Raw genomic sequence first — 16,070 nt, 5'->3', positions numbered from 1 at the left:
CTCTTCTTCCAAGCTTCATGTTATCTCCTTAGCACCTGGCTAAAGTACTGCATATACATTTGTATTGTGTTCTTTAGCTCTTTCCCCACCAGAATATAAACTCCACCACGTGGGAGACTCTCTGCCCGTTTCCCACCTTTCTTCTGGGACCTAGAGCTAGACGAATAAATCAATAATCCAATGCTAGCTACTTTTTTTTGTCAACTTGACACAAACTAGAATTGTTTGGGAAAAAGGACTCTCAGTTGGAAAAAGGGTCTCATAAGATTAGCCTGTAGGAAAGTCTGTCAGACATTTTCTTGATTGATGATTGGTATGGGAGGCCCTGGCCCACTGTGGGTGATGTCAGCTGTGAGCAGGTGGGCCTGAGTTGTATAAGACAGTAAGCTGAGCAAGCCACAAGGAGCAAGCCAGTAAGCAGTGTTCCTCCATGACTTCTGCTTCAGTTCCCACCTCCAGGTTCCCACCCTAAGTGCCTTCATTTGACTTCCTGCAGTGATAGAGCATGTAAGATGAAGGAAATGCTTTCTTCTCCGGATGACTTTTGGTGTTTCATCACAGAACTAGAGACCCTGACTAGGACAACCCCTGGTGACTTCTGGTGTGGGTTTTTTATTTCTTCCACCACTCGGTAACTAAAAGTAGGGTGGCCTAAGCCAGCGACCCTCTCCTGCTGGTCAGGGCCCTTCGCTGGTGTTTACTCTCCTGCATTTCCCTTGCACATCACTACAGCTGTCTGCAGGCAGCTTCACCAGGCAGGGTGATGAGGGAACGGAGAGCCCTGTGTAAGAGGATGCTCTGTGGGTAAGGGGCTGAGGTTTCAGCTCAGCCTCGCCCTGAAGATGGCCTTGCTGACTTCTCTATACCCTGTCCAATAGCCTGATCCTCTGGGTCATCCTGAGCCCATCCAGGTCACCCTTTCTCTACTCAGGGCCCAGGCAAGAGCTATTTCTAACAGAGAACTGTCCTCTCCTGGCTGGACTCCAGCCCGAGACTGCCTTTCCTGCAGCTATCTGAGCCCTGGCTTGGTGGCTTCCAATAGCTCTGGTCCTCCAGGCTCTCCAAATATGAGAGCCGCCAGGGGCAATCTGGATACCATTCCTGCTGAGAGGAATGGGGCGAAGCCATTGTGTAGAGTCTCTTGGACTCAACAGGGTAGTCTTCCTTCTGTGTGGTAAATGTCCAGGAATCAAGTCTATCTCTCAGGGAAAGGTATACGTAAGGAGAGGGAGGTTAAATCAGCATGTAGATTTCCACATTGATTCAACCTCCACGGGACAGACAGGAGAACTTCTGTTGAGGGAAAGGAAAACAGGACCCAAAATAGTTGCCATGCTCACAGGCTGGGCAGCCGGCCGCATATACCAGAGAGCTGCCTGCACCTGCTGTCTGTCTATCTGTCTCTTGGCCACAAAGCAAGCTTGTAGGGGCTGTGGGCCTCAGGTGGGGGTCACTTGAGGTTCATAGCCCACGAGCTCCAAGATCCAACTCTCTCCATTTACCACTCTGTAGCCTAATGCCAGAGTGGACACAGCATGCCCCTTGCTGAGCAGACATGGACCAGGGATCTGTCCATTCCTTCACCATAGGCACAGTGTTATCAGTGCTACACTGTGTTGGCCCCATGCCTCTCCAACCCATGTGCTGTCCACATTGGAACAAGGGCTATACACTCCCCAGGTATTCATTAAGTTTTAGACTAAACCCCTACGCACAGCTGGCCTGGCTGGTGTCCTGTAATTAAAGCCATCGCCTTCCTAAAGAATTGCCATCTGTGTCTGTGGGGAGTCTACTGTCAAGGGTGGGAGGTGGGAAGACACAGGATGCACATTCTCGCTGGCTATTTCTTTGCTCAGGTCTGTCTAGGAGTCTTGGCTTCCTTGTGCTTGTTAAGAGCTAATTCAGTGGTTAAGAGCACTGGCTGCTCTTTCAGAGGACCCCAGTTCAACCCAGCACCCACATTTTGACTCCCAGGGGATCTAACACCTTCTTTTGGCCTCCATGGCCACTGTGCACACACAATGCACATAAATACGTGCAGGCTGCATACATGTAAAATAAAACAAATTGACCCCCCACTCTCCAAAGAGCTGTCCTGAGGATAAAATGGCATCCTGTAAGAGGTGGTGACCCACTGTTTAGTGGGTCACTGGCCCTTTGTAGTGGGTTCCGCTACTTGCACCATGGCATCTGTGGTGCTCTCTTGGTCTTTACGGAGATGCTGGCTGAGGACACATCAGTGAGTGGTTCACCAAGGTATGTCTCTATCCAATGAGGAACTCAACATGTTTGAGCCTGAACCTCTCTTTACTTGAATCTGTTCTTTCTCACAAGGTCCAGAACTGACCAATAGTGACCATTGACTCAAGACAGGGGTCTCTCTGGGCTTGGATCTGTCTCTAATGCCTGACATCCATCTCATTTCCTTTGGTACTGCCCCTGCCCCTGGCCTGCCTTACACTCTCTAATCTGCCATCCCTCGCTGCCTTTGATGCTCCCTTTTTTCTTAGTTCCTCTCTGCTCTGGGTACTCCATCCCTCCTGGTCTCCTAGGGCCATGTGGTTTGTCAAGTAAACCCATAGAGAAGAGGGTCCCTTGTGAAATGACCCCTGCTGACCTTGACTGCTGGCCTCACTATTGTCCCTCCAGTGGGATGACTTTCAGATTCTCCAGGGGACCTAGCCACTGAGCCTTTGCTCATCTAGGTTCATAGGACATCTCTGACTGTTCCCAGGAGAATCTGCCTGGGGTGTCTTCTGTATTGCCCGGGGCTCTCTTCTCTCCTGGAGCCCATGTCATCTTCTCGTGTAAACTGACTGAGCCAGTGGTTTTGGCCCCATGGGTACAGGATTTGGGGAAAGTGCTAGGGTCCCTCTTAAGAGGGCATCTCAGGGTGAGTACTAGGAGCAGGGAACAGCAGGTTTTGAAGACTACATACTCCTACCCCCTCCTGGGGCCAACTTTCTCCTTATATCTAGTAGAAAGAATTGCTTCTGCCTGGAATACCCTTCCCTGGGGCTCACTCTCTTCCTTCTCTCTGGCTTCAGCCTGATTGGTCCCTTCTGTGTTACCCTCCCTACTTTCCAGCTCTTTACTGAAGACACATGGCTTTGTTTGCTTGTTTGTTTTAGCAGACTTCAAGACTTAATCGGCCAGGTGCCTGTTTATCCACTTAACTGTCTCCTGACGTGAATATAGGGTTGTTTCTTCCATTTCCTGCTATGTCACCTGTATCTGCAAAGGTGCCTATCGTGTGCGTGTGCGTTTGCGGACAGTGCCGGGCCCTTCTGCCTAAGAGACAAACCATGAGCTTGGGTGGGCCTGCAGATGGCTGCTACCACCGAGGCAAGATGAGATCAACGGCTCATCAAGGAAGCTCTGTGAAAACCCCACAGCAATGCTCAGCTTAGCTTAGCTTAGCGAGTCTCAGTTTTTGAGTACAACCAGATGACAAACATGGGCTTGTCAGTCACATAGCAAGTCCCATGTGGCACAAGCAAAGTGACCCCACACAATAGAGCAGATGGGACCCCTGACACCAGATGAAGCGAGATAGTCTTTGACCCTGGAGTAGACTCTTTGCCTCCCTGCCCTCCTGGACTCGTGGGAAGACTAGGAAGCTGCCTGTGAGGTAAAAGCTCTGACGACCCCATCTACAAAGGCCTTCATCACCAGGTACCCAATACAAGGGGTCCTCCCACAAACAGGCCTTTAAGTGAGCCTTAGGGGCTACACAGCTTTAAGAGCTTTAAGTATGAGCACAGGCCTTGCGTCTGTACATTGTTACACTGGAAAGTGGCATCTCCAAAGTCCTGGGCTGAAGAGACCAGGGATCACAATGCACATCACTGGCTCTGCCTCTCTCCTGCTCATCTCCCAATGACCCCCACCCAGGTATGTCTAGGACTTTGAGAGAATATGTTGGCAGCTGGCCAGATTCCTCTGCAAAGGGACTTTCCCAGTACAGCCTCCCTGTCTGGGCCACAGGGCCAGCTGTCCCCATCCCTCCTTCCTCTGCCATGCCCCAAGCATTGGGACCTGGTCTGCATTCCTGCTGCGGGCCTTCCATGTTCTTCATGGAGGGCTCTAGGATCTGCAGAATTCTCTGAAAGAACTGCAGTGGCACTTCCTGGGAAAAGCTGAGATGTAGAGGAGGTGGAGGAAGGTTCCTCCCTTAGAGCCCAGCCCTGCGGTCTGCACAGACACAAAGCATACAGGAGCCAGAGGTGCCAGACTCATGGGGTTCACTTGATGGAAGGGGTCAAGAGAATTGATGGGGACTTGGTGGCTGCTAGAACTTGGGCTGAGGGTACAGCGGGAATCAGCTGGGTGTCTCCACACATCCCTTGCCACCTGAGTCCTCCCCGCAGGTGCTTGGTGGCAGGCCTGACAGGTACAACACAAGACCCTTTCCAGTTGCAATGGCTGCCCGTCTCCTGGCTTCACCATCTTTCTTGTTTCTGGGAGCAGAGAGTAGGAATGGCCTACTTATTATTGGATAAGTCTGTGGCAAAGTCCCCTGCTTCTGATTCTCAAGGCTGGAGAGTTACCCTGAGGTGAGAAGTCCATAGGGTGGGGTTCACAGTGTCCCCAAGATAAGACAGTGCCTGAAGGTCCTAGGACTCCTGAAAGTGGGGTCCGTTCATCTCTGCTCAGGTTCCCATCCCAACAATAGTACAGACCGCCTGCGGCCCCTATGACCTTAGCAGTGGAAAAGGCACAACTCAGGACAGACAGGAGGACAGGTAGCCACAATCACCAAGAACAATTGCAGTCAGAGCTTCCTGTACTCCAGGTTCAGGGGAAGCAGGGAGAGGACTCAGAACTCAAGAGGAGGTTCCCAAATAAGTGACAAACAAGACAATGTGGACTGGGCCTGAGTTCTGATGCAGGCGCCATATTTCCTCTTTCCTATGTGAGAGAAGAAAGAGTAGAAGGAGAAGAAAGCTTCTGGGGGAGCACTGGCCTCTTGTCCCACCCCCAGTCCTTGCCCACACTCCTCTGGTGAGCCAGCCTGCTGGGCTGCTGCTCAGCCCCTGTCCGCTCTCTGGGCCTGGAATCTCCCTGACACTTCATTCTGGAGGGTTTGGAGAATGTCCAGTTGAGGAGTGAGCAAAGCTGCTATATTTAGTGTGCTGAACCCCTGATCAAATGAACATGGTCTGATGGATGCCTCACGTCACCCTACGTCTCCGGGTGGTTGGGGAAGGCATCTTCGTCCCGCTGCTCCTCTATACTAGCTTTTTCAGGCCAAGTGTGCAGACATGTTGGTAGACAGGCTGAATGGCAGGAGAGGAAGTAGGGAAAGCAGAAGGCCTCATCTAGGAGGACTTGGGACAGATCTGTCTTGGGGGATAACGAGCATAACAACTAACCCTTATTAAGCATCCACTTACCTGCCAGGACCTGTTCTAGCCACACACATGAACCCCTGCCCACTAAGCACTCCCGCGCCCACTTTAGGGAGAAGTAAATCAACGCACAGAGGGGAGTGAACAACTTTCTAGAAGCACACAGCCCAGTAGCAGAACTGAAGTACATGTGTAGAGCGTCTAAGTCAAAACTCCACAGTCTCAACCAGCAGTCCACACTGGAGAGGGAGAGGCATCCACAGGCATTTGCTGGACCCTGATCACAACCTCACCCTGCCCCTGCAGTCCTGGACACAGTATGACTTTGGCTGTGGGCCATCGGTGCTGGAAGAGCAGGAAACAAAAGAAATGAACTTCTCTTGTGTCATAGCTACGCACCGGGTTGTATGTGAGGTCGCTTCACAGAGGGCTAGCAGGTTCTAAAAGGGGAAGTGCTGGCCCCTGCTCACAGGTGGGACAGCGGAGACTGAGTTCAGGGAGGAATGCTCCTGGCCTTACCCCTACTGTCCCCTGAAAGGCTGCAGGGTGTGGCACATACCAAGGACTCTGCAGGCTTTTGTTGTTCAGTCCCATTTGGTTCATGGGTCAGGGGACTGATTCAAACAGAATGTCTGGAAAGGGAGTTGAACCCAGGGCAAGCTCTGGGGTGGGGCAAACGCCAGGAACTTGTTGTATTTTCCCAGATCCTTATTGGGAGCACTCTTGTGCATCAATATTAGGAGCTTCACATCGAGGGTCCCTCTGTTCCTCAGAGTGGGTGACCCAGTCGGGCAGCCCATAGGTCCTCTGATCTGCTATGCTCTGAAAACAAGGCCAGAGTGGGGCCCTGCCGAAGGCCCAGCTTCCCCAGATGGTGAGGCAGAGTGGGCCACTGTCCGCAGGCGTCAGCAGGACATTCTGGACCCTATAAAAAGACAAATGCCCTGGCTGCCAGAGGCTTAGCCTCCAGCCTTGTGGAGGACACTGGGAGGCAACCTGAACCCCAGGAATGTGGCAGAGGCCTGGAGTGTCCTATGATGGCTTAGGGCTGGCTGCTCTGGAGCCAAGGAGGGGCTGGATGGGCGGCAGTCTGGGGAGCAGCTCACAGCGACCCACGCAGCAGGCCATGCCTCCTGTGGCTGTTAGGAAAAGTCATCTAGCGCTTGGGAGCAGGCTGCCAGAACTCTTGCAATGTCAGGATGTAATTTCATTATGATTTCGTTGACATTTGTTTGTTTACTGGAGGAGGGCAAGTGTGCCATTGTTTGAGTGTGGAGGTCAGAAGATAACCGGTAGGAACTGGTTCTCTCCTTTCACCATGGGGGTCCTGGCAACTCTTACTCGGGTCATCAGGCTTGGCAGCAGGCATCCTTACCCACTGAACCACCTTGCCAACCTCACAACAGAATATTTTAAAAGTTATTTAACTGTCTAAGGCAGGGTCTGTTAACGTCAATCCTAACCGACCCTGGGGCTAGGCAATTCCAATTGTCCTGCACCAGTACCTACAGCCCTGCCCCCACTCCATGAGTCTAGACATTGCAAATGTCCCTTGATGGGTAGTAGTCCTCCTCCTGTCCCTCCTTTGGAGACCGCTGCATTGAGGGGCGCTCTGTGCTTCATTCTCACTATTGGGTCCCGCAGAGATGGGCTCTTCCCAGGGGAGAAACAGCCTCCGAGCTAAGTTTTCTTCCTGGTAGGCAGCGCACACCCCACTAGTTCTGCTGTAGCCTTTTTCCACGGTCACTAAACTCCTCCTCCAGTGCTCTGTGAACCTGCCTCACTCCCTGCTTGCTGTCTTGTGGGCTGGGTTAACTGTTGTCATGTGTCCCTCCTGCACATAAATCAGTACAGCTCACTTTGTGAAAGTCACGATTTGAGGGCAAAAGAAGAGATTATAGCCAAAGAAATCTGTTTCTAATCCTCAATTAGGGATGCTGATCATCCCTGAGATTCTCATGGGTCCCCTAAGGTCAGCCAAGACTAGAGTGGTTGCCCTCCCAAAAGTCCCTTTGAGTCCAATTGAAGTCAGCCCAGGAACTGACCCCTTTCGAAGCACGCATTTTTGGGAGGACAAGAGAGTCTGGGGCTGGACTGGGAGGCAGGCCCTGGGCTCCAGTCTTGCTTCCCAGCTGTAGGTGAATGTGTTTGCCCATCTTCTTACTTCTCTGACAATGGGATCGCTTTGGGGTCTCTCTCTCAGCCTCCATTGGCTGGGCATCAGCCACAGTCTGCCACCTCCACCTGTGCGAAGCCACAGCCAGGCTTCTCTCCTGGGCAAGTCAGTCCTGAGGGTAGAGTGGACACTCTGAGCATCTTTTCTAGCCTGAGCAGCAGCTCCCGGAGTCAAGAGAAGTAGGATTACAGTAAGCAGCTCTGATTGCTTCCTCCCCTGTCTCTCTCCCCCATGCTGAATGGTTTGCAAAGCGCACAGACCTGTCCGTGAGCCAGTTGGGCCAGGTAGTGGTTTAGCCTCTTTGTGCTGAATCGTATTGGGTAGAGTGTGAGCCCTCGGCAAACACTCAGTGTTGCTTTTGCCCATGGTGATGATAGGGAACTAGGAAGGCTGGTCAGACACACTGGGGGCTCAAAGAGAGATGAGAGGCCTAAGAGAGCAAGGACAGAGGGCAGCTTGGGTGAAGAGGGATCTTTCCCCCATTACCGGGGCTCAAACTTAGGACTGACCCATGCTGATCAAACATTATCCCTCAACTACAGTTCTCCAACAGGGGATGGATTTTCTTTTATCTGACATAATCATTTAGCACAACTAATGAGGACTATGTCCTTGGATTCTAGAACAACCTTGAGATCTAGTGGCCAAGGGCTGCCTGGCTGGTCACCCACTCTGAAGAACAGGGGGACACTCAACATGAAGCTCCTAAGGTCAAAGTACAAGGCACAATAGCTTAGTAGACCCTCATTCACACAGAAACCTCTCGGAAGTATACCAGGTTATCTTACCACAAACAAGGATGCTGAGGGAACATGGAGACTACACAGGTCCAAGAACACATCTCCATGAAGGGGCTAGTACTCAAGAGCATCCATTCTGGTCCAGATTCATTGCCCTAACCACCATGCTACAGCACCGCTCCAGTGTGGCTGATTTTAGAGCCCACACCCCCATCCACCACTGGGTCATGAGGCGGTACTAAGAGTCTGGTCCTCATCTTGCTACCCTTTGCATTGCTACTACTGTGTATTGTCATAACTCCTTGCCCTATTTGGGCCTCAGTTTCTTCTTCTGTTCAGAGAGGACCCATGGTTTCCCTGCTGACGTAGAACAGACAGAACCAGAAGGGTACCCCAGACCCAAATACGGATCTGATGCTCCCATGGAATGCTAGAGGGATTTGGAGGGGGCCGCCCATGCCCTCAGACAAGTGCCAGGGCACCCAGTCATTATCATGGGTCCAGTTCTCATACGTGGCTTGTACAAGGCACAGGCAGGAAGCCACCTTTGCCTGCCCCACATCCTAGCTGGTCTAGCACACGCCACAGCAAGAGAGCTCTGTCACCAAATATTCAAGCCTGCAGAATCAGCTGTCCAGGGTGTGCACATGGCTGAGTCTGAACTTATCTTACTCCCCAAGCTGTCTTGCTGAGTGACACTGAAATCTCAGTGACATTCTTGTTTTCTCTAAGCTCTGTCTCTAAACCCTCTTTCAGTTAGACACCAAGTCCCATCCAGCCCACTTCTTTAGCCTTTCTCAAGGTCACTCTATTATTCGTCTCCAGTGGGACAACTCTGTGTACCTTTCCTAGCTCCCACTTCACCCCAGTCCATGTCTCATGTGGTGGCCTGAAAAGCTTTGTAAAATGCTACTTGATGGACTGGAGAGATGGCTCAGTGGTTAAGAGCACTGGCTGCTCTTCCAGAGGACCTGGGTTCAATTCCCAGCACTCACAAGACAACTTACAACTGTCTGTAACTCCAGTTCCAGGGGATCCCACACATAAATGCAGACAAAATACTAATGTGCATGAAATAAAGATAAATGAATTTTAAAAAATGCTACCCTTTGCTCATGTAGCTCCAACCCAAACCCCCTTTCTGCTGAGCCCTTCCCATAGCACTATGAAGGCATACCCTCAACCCACCCTTCACCAAGCACTGGCTGCATCACTCAGGGATGGGAAGGACTCCATTCATATGAAAATGGAAGGTATCTTGTTCAAAAAGTAGAAATCTCTGCTCATAAAGGTGCTAAAACAAACAAACAAACAAACAAAATTGCTTTTTCCACATCATCTTTCTCAAACTGCCATAGCATTAACTGCCAATTGACTATTGTATGGGTAAGGTTAGACCTTTGCAAACGCCTGTTAATCTCTCTTCCACATCCTCTCCTCCCAACATTTATTATCCTGTGGTCAAGCCAAATATGAAGAAGGGGAGCCAGGTACTTCCCCATCACACAAACCTGCTACTGCGAACCATGGTGAACTGACAAAACATGAGGGCCTTTAGACCTCCACTCCAGGAGACATGGTGTCCTTAGATGGGGTGGGCCTTAGACTTCAGCCCTGCAGAGCAGCCCACAGCATGGGCTACGGCACGGCCAGCCCAAGGTAGGGACATCCACAATCATGCCCACCTCTGAGACATATAAGGATTTGTGTTCTAATCAGGCCTTCCCCACTCCCAGGGGGCCCAGGACCCCTGGGAGGGAGGAATCTAAGCCTGTGTTTTGAGTCAGAAGGTAGTAGAATTTGAGAGAGTGTGGGAGTTGAATCTCCAAGCTCCCAGAGTATGGGTCACTCTCCCAGCGAACTCTACTTTCAAAACGTAAATTCAAAGGTGAAGTTAAAACTTCAGTGCCATGGCCAAAAGCATTCATTCTAAGCGGGGATGGATCTCTGAACAGATACATAGCCACAAAGCTGGCCCCGCCCACATCCTCCAGGCGTCAGGTTAAATATTCTATCTTTTGGGGAGCCTCTTTGACCCCAAGACTAGTTTAGATTCTCTTTTTCAGACCTCCCATGAGCCTAATTTCATTTTAAAGCACATATTTAACTGGTTACATTGTAACTATTTGTTTAATTGACTAAATTAATTGAGCTCTGAGGAGATGGGAACTGTCCTCTTGGTTCACAATAATGTCTCTGGAGTTTTTCCAGGCCTATCATAGGTACTAAATATAAATTCATGAAATGAACAAGAACGTTAATTCAGATTTCATCTTAGACTCTCCCATTTTAAAAGCTAAGTATTGTTGTAGACAACTGGAATCTTATCAATTTTCTGTAGGCTTCCAAGTAGTCAAAATAATAAGGGAGAGAGATAAATGCCTAATCTGCTCTGTCCCCTCTCCTTGTCCTCTTCTGGGTGTTAGGGACAAGTGGTGGTAAGGGGGCCTCAGGCAGAAGCTGCCTTTGACTTTGGGTGTGGCCTAATCTTTTTGGACTTCATAATAGAAGGTTCAGATTAGAGTTATTCCCAGGTGGTCAGTGTCCCAGGGTATGGTGACTTGCCAGGTGGTGCTGGCCAGCTTGCTCCCGTCCATCACACTTACTATGGTGTATCTCTGAGCTCTAGACTTGCCTGAAGAGCTGCAGTTCCAGCCCACAGACCAAAGGGAAACACCACAGGACTAGGGCTATCTGGCAAGATGGAAGATTGCCCAGTCCCTAAGGTGTGGCTTAATGTCTTAAAAGAAGGCAGTTGTTTGTAAAAAATGGTTAGCTTCTTGTGTGTGTGTGTTCATGTGGGTATGTACATGTGTGTGTATGCTCATGTGTGTGCAGGTGCATGTGTACATGTGTGTACATGCATTTAGTGACCAGAGGACAACCTAGGGTATCATTCCCCAGGAGCTGGCCACCTTGTTGTTTTGTGACAGAGCCTCTCACTAGGAACTAGGGCTCACTGACTCAGCTAGGAGAGCTGACCAGTGAGCCACGGGGATCCTGGCACCTCCACCTTCCCAGTGGGAGGATCACAAGCACACAGCACCAAAAGCATCCATCATTGTAAAGTGCACTTGGAACCACATCACGAAGTCACAAGGTGTGGGGTGGACCAAGAACTCTCCCTAAATCTATGGACGTGGATAATTGAGCTTCTCTTGTAGAAGGCCCTGGCTGCACACAGCAGCTTCCCTGGTAGCAGAAGCCACACTGGCCCTGCCCTATTTGCAACCACTCTTGCTTCGTTCTAGGAACTCAGTTATTTCCATTCCCAGCAAGCATACATTTAGCACCCAACTTCTCCCCAGTTCAGAATAGATTACCATGGAAACCAGCCTGAGGAGAGGCAGAGATACACCCTTTTCTTTCTGGCTCTGGATGCATGCAGATGGGCCTCCTGTCTCCAAGCCCTGTGGTTCCAGGACAGGGGAAAGCCCTAGAGAATGGAATTCCATTGTCCTGTCCTGTTCGTTAGTTTTTGTGGTACCAGAGTGGAACCCTAGGTTTGGATGCTAAGCAAGTATCCCATCATTGAGTACCATCCCCAGGCTGTTCTTTGTTTCTCTAGAAGTGGACTTCTCTAGGAGTCTTCATTCTGTTTACGACCTTGGGGAGGCAGTCAATAGAAGGGCCTGGAGAGATGGCTCCGTGATTTAAATTAAGTACTGCTCTTGCAGGGGACCTGAGTTCAGTTCCCAGCACCCAGCTCATAACTAACTCTGGTTCCAGGGGATCCAATTTCATCTTCTGGCCTCTGAGGACATTGTAAATGCCCACATATCACACATGCATACATATAATTTGAAAATAATTTTTTTAATTTGAAAATAAAATTTTTTTTAAAACATAAAGATAAGAACAAGTTCCAAAGTCAGAAAGACCACGGTGTGAGGCCCTATTAGAAGCTTATATGGGGGGCTGGAGAGATGGCTCAGAGGTTAAGAGCACTAGCTGCTCTTCCAGAGGTCCTGAGTTCAATTCCCAGCAACTACATGGTGGCTCACAACCATCTATAATGAGATCTGGTGCCCTCTTCTGGTGTATACATGTTAACAGAACATTGTATGCATAATAAATAAATAAATCTTTTTTAAAAAGAAAGCTTATATGGGGGCAATCCTACATGATGTACCTAAATTCCAATTCTTTGGGCTATCAAGGGTAGGTTTTGTTGTATTTATTCAGTAATTAATTTTCAGAGAATCTAATATTATATCGTGGAGATTGCTGTGGAGATTCAATAATTCAACAATGAAAACTACTCAGTGCAGAACTTGCTGTGTTGCTGGTGACAGGGTAGGAGAGAGTGATACCTCAGGTCCGCAAAGCCCTTTCTGCAGATTTCTATATCACATACCCCCAGTAGGTGAGCTCAGGGGGAGCAGCACTCAGGAGTCTATCCAGGGGAGGAGGGAAGTGTTCAGCATCCCTGGATCACACTGCTGTGGACCAGCTTCCACATCTGTCAACTGCTACTACTTTGGGAAGTACTTGGAAAAGGTCTGTGAGTTTGGCCTGTTGGGTGCTTGGCACGGTGATCACTGACTGATGGATATTGTGGAACTGAGCTGAACAGGTTCAGTCTGGTAAAGCTGCAGGGCCACTGAGCAGCACGGCAGTGTGAGGACATTGGTCTGTGTTGTCAGGGAGCCAAGGCACCAGCATCCTCCCCCAGAGCAAAGCCTAGGGTGACTCCCAGCCCCTAGGGTGACTCCCAGCCCCTAGGGTGACTCCCAGCCCCTAGGGTGACTCCCAGTCCCTAGGGTGACTCCCAGCCGCTAGGGTGACTCCCTGCCTGGGGCTGAGGAATGCAAGAGGAAGGAAGGGAAGGCTTCCTTACCAAGCCAAGGTTCAGAGTGTTGTTGTCATCTTCAGGCATGGGTAGGTACACTGCCAGGGCCACACAGTTGGCAAAGATGGTGAGCAAGATGATGGTCTCGAAGGGTCTGGCACCAGGGTTAAGGAGAGCTCACCGAGTCGTCAGTGGGATGTGTAGGGCTGAGGAGAAGAGCCTGCTGAAGGCCAGTCTACAAATTTATTACTGTACTGCTAAGAGATAATCAGGCCACACAATGATTTGTGAGGGCTTATCTCCCAAAATGGCCAGGGAGACTTGGGGTTGATGTATCTTCAATAGGACTGGAAAAGATGGAAAATGGTGAGGAAAGCTTGGTTTTCAAAGCGTTGTACACACACTCTTGTGTGTGGGCTTGCACTCCCACATCCCCTTCCCAGATACATCCCTGCCCCCAGCAGCCATTTTCAAAGGAATGCTCCAGAATCCCGTCTTTCTAGGTGTGAGGGAGGCAAATCGAGACAGCATCCTTGGTGTATCGTTTGGGGCGGAGAGCAGAGGCGTGCGATGTAGATAGTTTTGGGTAAGAACCCCATTTGCTTCCCAGCAATTTCAGTGTAGAGACAGGGGATGGGGATGGCACAGAATGGATCTATGGGTGGAGTGGGCTCAGCGGAGTACAGAATGGAGAAAAGGGAGAGCCTGCCAGGGGAAGCTGTGCTCTCATGGGAGACAGGCAAGGAGGGAGGGGTCTGGAGGTGACACTATCTGACACAGTGCAGTTACGGGAGTGAGGCCTGACCCCAGTCTGGCCGTCTCTCCGTGTCTCCATATCTCCCTCACCCTCCCAGTTATTCCTCATTCTCCATTTCCCACAGGAACAGCTGATGGCATCCTACTCTTGCAGAGTATGTCAAAAATATTTCAGATATTCCCGACTCTCAGAACCCGCTCAGCATAGGCCTCCTCTCGGCAGCCCCTCCTTTCCCCAAATAACCCAGATATTCTCATCATTCTTCTTCCAGAACTTGTGCAAACCCAGGGAGACATCCAGGCCCTGTCTCAGGGCACTGCTTCTGGGTGAAAACACCCAAGTGTGCTTGCCAGAATCCAGGAACCACTAAGTAGGCCTTCCTTCGACTGTTTCACCAGCTCCATTTGTGACTGAGACCTGAGTCAGTGGAAATAGTCCCTGGACTGTCACTCTCTCCTGCCCCTCCCCCCCGCCCATTGAGGATGTCCTCAGGAGCTTCTACCTCTTTCATCTTCTTATTCAAAACCTTGAGTGCTACCCCCTTGATGATAGAGACTTGGACACACCTAGAAATAGCTCCCATGAGCACAGGCCCTTCCCATGATGATCAGTTGCTCTCTCTGGCTGTCACCTATGACCCAGGAAGCTCCTCTTTCCATTGTGGTGGAGACCTTCCTGCCTGCCTTATTCCTTGTGCCAGTCTGAGGTAGCGGGTTAACCCCCTTTCAAAAGCCCAGCCACCCGGGTGCTAAGCATCTGAAGTCTATGACAACCCCATACCCTTCCCCTGCCTCCCACTCCCTCCCCACCCCCACTTCCGTGGGTACTAAAAAGGATATTTCCACTCCACGATGCTGATGCAGGCCTTCCTTAGAGGGTTCTGGAGAGTTAAGCAGAACAAGGCCCTGGGAGGCCTCGGCAAGATCTCAGGAACAGGTTTCTTGGGCTGTTTCTTCTTCGTGCCCTCATCTTGTTGTGAGGAAGGCTCCATGGCTTCCCTGGCACCCCTCCTTTCCCTTGTTCCCCCAGTCCACGGCCCTCTCCTCCCTGTGTTCCCAATGCCCCCACCTTGGGGACTGGGCCTGACTGAGCCTGTCCTGCTGAGGCAATCAGGGCAGGAGTGGGGGTGGGAGGATTACTCTCTCTGCTCCCAGTGAGTAAAATTAGCCCGTGCTGCCCAGCCCAAACTCCTGAGGCCAGGCAGCTGTCATTCCTTCTAGTCCAGCCAGTGACATCTCAAACTTCCCCCAAGGAGGGCAAGGACTGGGTATAAAGGGGTGACTTACACTCAGGCCCGAGATGGGGCAGGGGCAGTGGGAGATAGGAAATCTTTGGAGCTGGGCAACGGGGTTCAGGAAGAGGAGCCTGTGGGTGGAGTCACAAATCAGACAGGTCCCTCATGCAGAGATTAAATTCCTCCCCACCCCAGCTCCATGGCTCTATCCGGAGAAGGTGCTGGGTGGTAGCCTAGCTCAGCATATCTCCATCCGTTACAGTCTCAGTATCTGTCAGGATGAGTCTAGGACCACCATGCCTTCTCCTGTCAGAAATGGAGCCCACTGAAGTGAAAGCCTCCCAGGCAACGTTGAATGTACACGGCTCTCACATGGCCCCCGCCCCTCATGTCCCTCATTATACGAGGTCTGTGTGCTTTCTCTCTGGAGCCCTGACCCCCTAACACGAAGTCTCAGCATTCATTAAGCTGTCTGGAAATATTAGTTGATTGCGTGAGCTAGCAACTACCCAGCACACCTTTGCAGCAAGTATTCTGGGCGGGGGAATCAAATGGAGAAGACCAACAAGGTGGAGGGTGGGCAGAGACAATAATTCAGGAATCACAAAACACAACAGTCCCTTTATTTTAGTCCTTGATGTAAACACAGTGTCAACGGACCCTAGAAGCTTACAAGTCTTGGGGGCTGGGGAGGGATGAAACCTGGGAATAGACCAGAAGACTATGAGGAAAGGTGGGAAAGGGGAGGTGATCACTTGTTGTCAAGAAAGTCAACTAGCACCAGCGACAGAAGTGCGCGAGACACACACACACACACACACACACACACACACACACACACACACCCTTCTCTCAAGTCTGTCAGTTCCAGGGTGCTGAATTCAAACAGCTGCCCGGCCTCCCTCCCTCTGGAATTCCTTCTGTCTAGAGACCATCAAGCTCCCCGCTAGTATCTGAGGCCATCTTGTGGAAGACTCAGGCATGACACATAGTAGTCAAAGTGCGGCTGGCTTTCAGGCG

At 50.7% G+C, this 16,070-nt stretch overlaps 1 protein-coding gene across 1 annotated transcript in view; it reads right to left on the bottom strand.

Annotated features, from left to right (window-relative positions):
• Cacna1s (calcium voltage-gated channel subunit alpha1 S) overlaps positions 1 to 14,807 on the bottom strand; it is a 65,226-nt gene extending 50,419 nt beyond the window's left edge. Inside the window, 2 exon segments of the mRNA XM_041646104.1 lie at positions 13,108 to 13,213; positions 14,644 to 14,807. Of these exon segments, the coding sequence (XP_041502038.1) occupies positions 13,108 to 13,213; positions 14,644 to 14,807 (270 nt within the window).
• Between the last annotated feature and the right edge of the window lie 1,263 nt (positions 14,808 to 16,070).

This window comes from Microtus oregoni, unplaced genomic scaffold (genome assembly GCF_018167655.1).
Source record: "Microtus oregoni isolate MIOR12 unplaced genomic scaffold, Mior012 000003F_ref0000135, whole genome shotgun sequence".
NCBI classification, from domain to species: domain Eukaryota; kingdom Metazoa; phylum Chordata; class Mammalia; order Rodentia; family Cricetidae; genus Microtus; species Microtus oregoni.
This window is presented reverse-complemented; position numbering and strand designations above follow the sequence as displayed.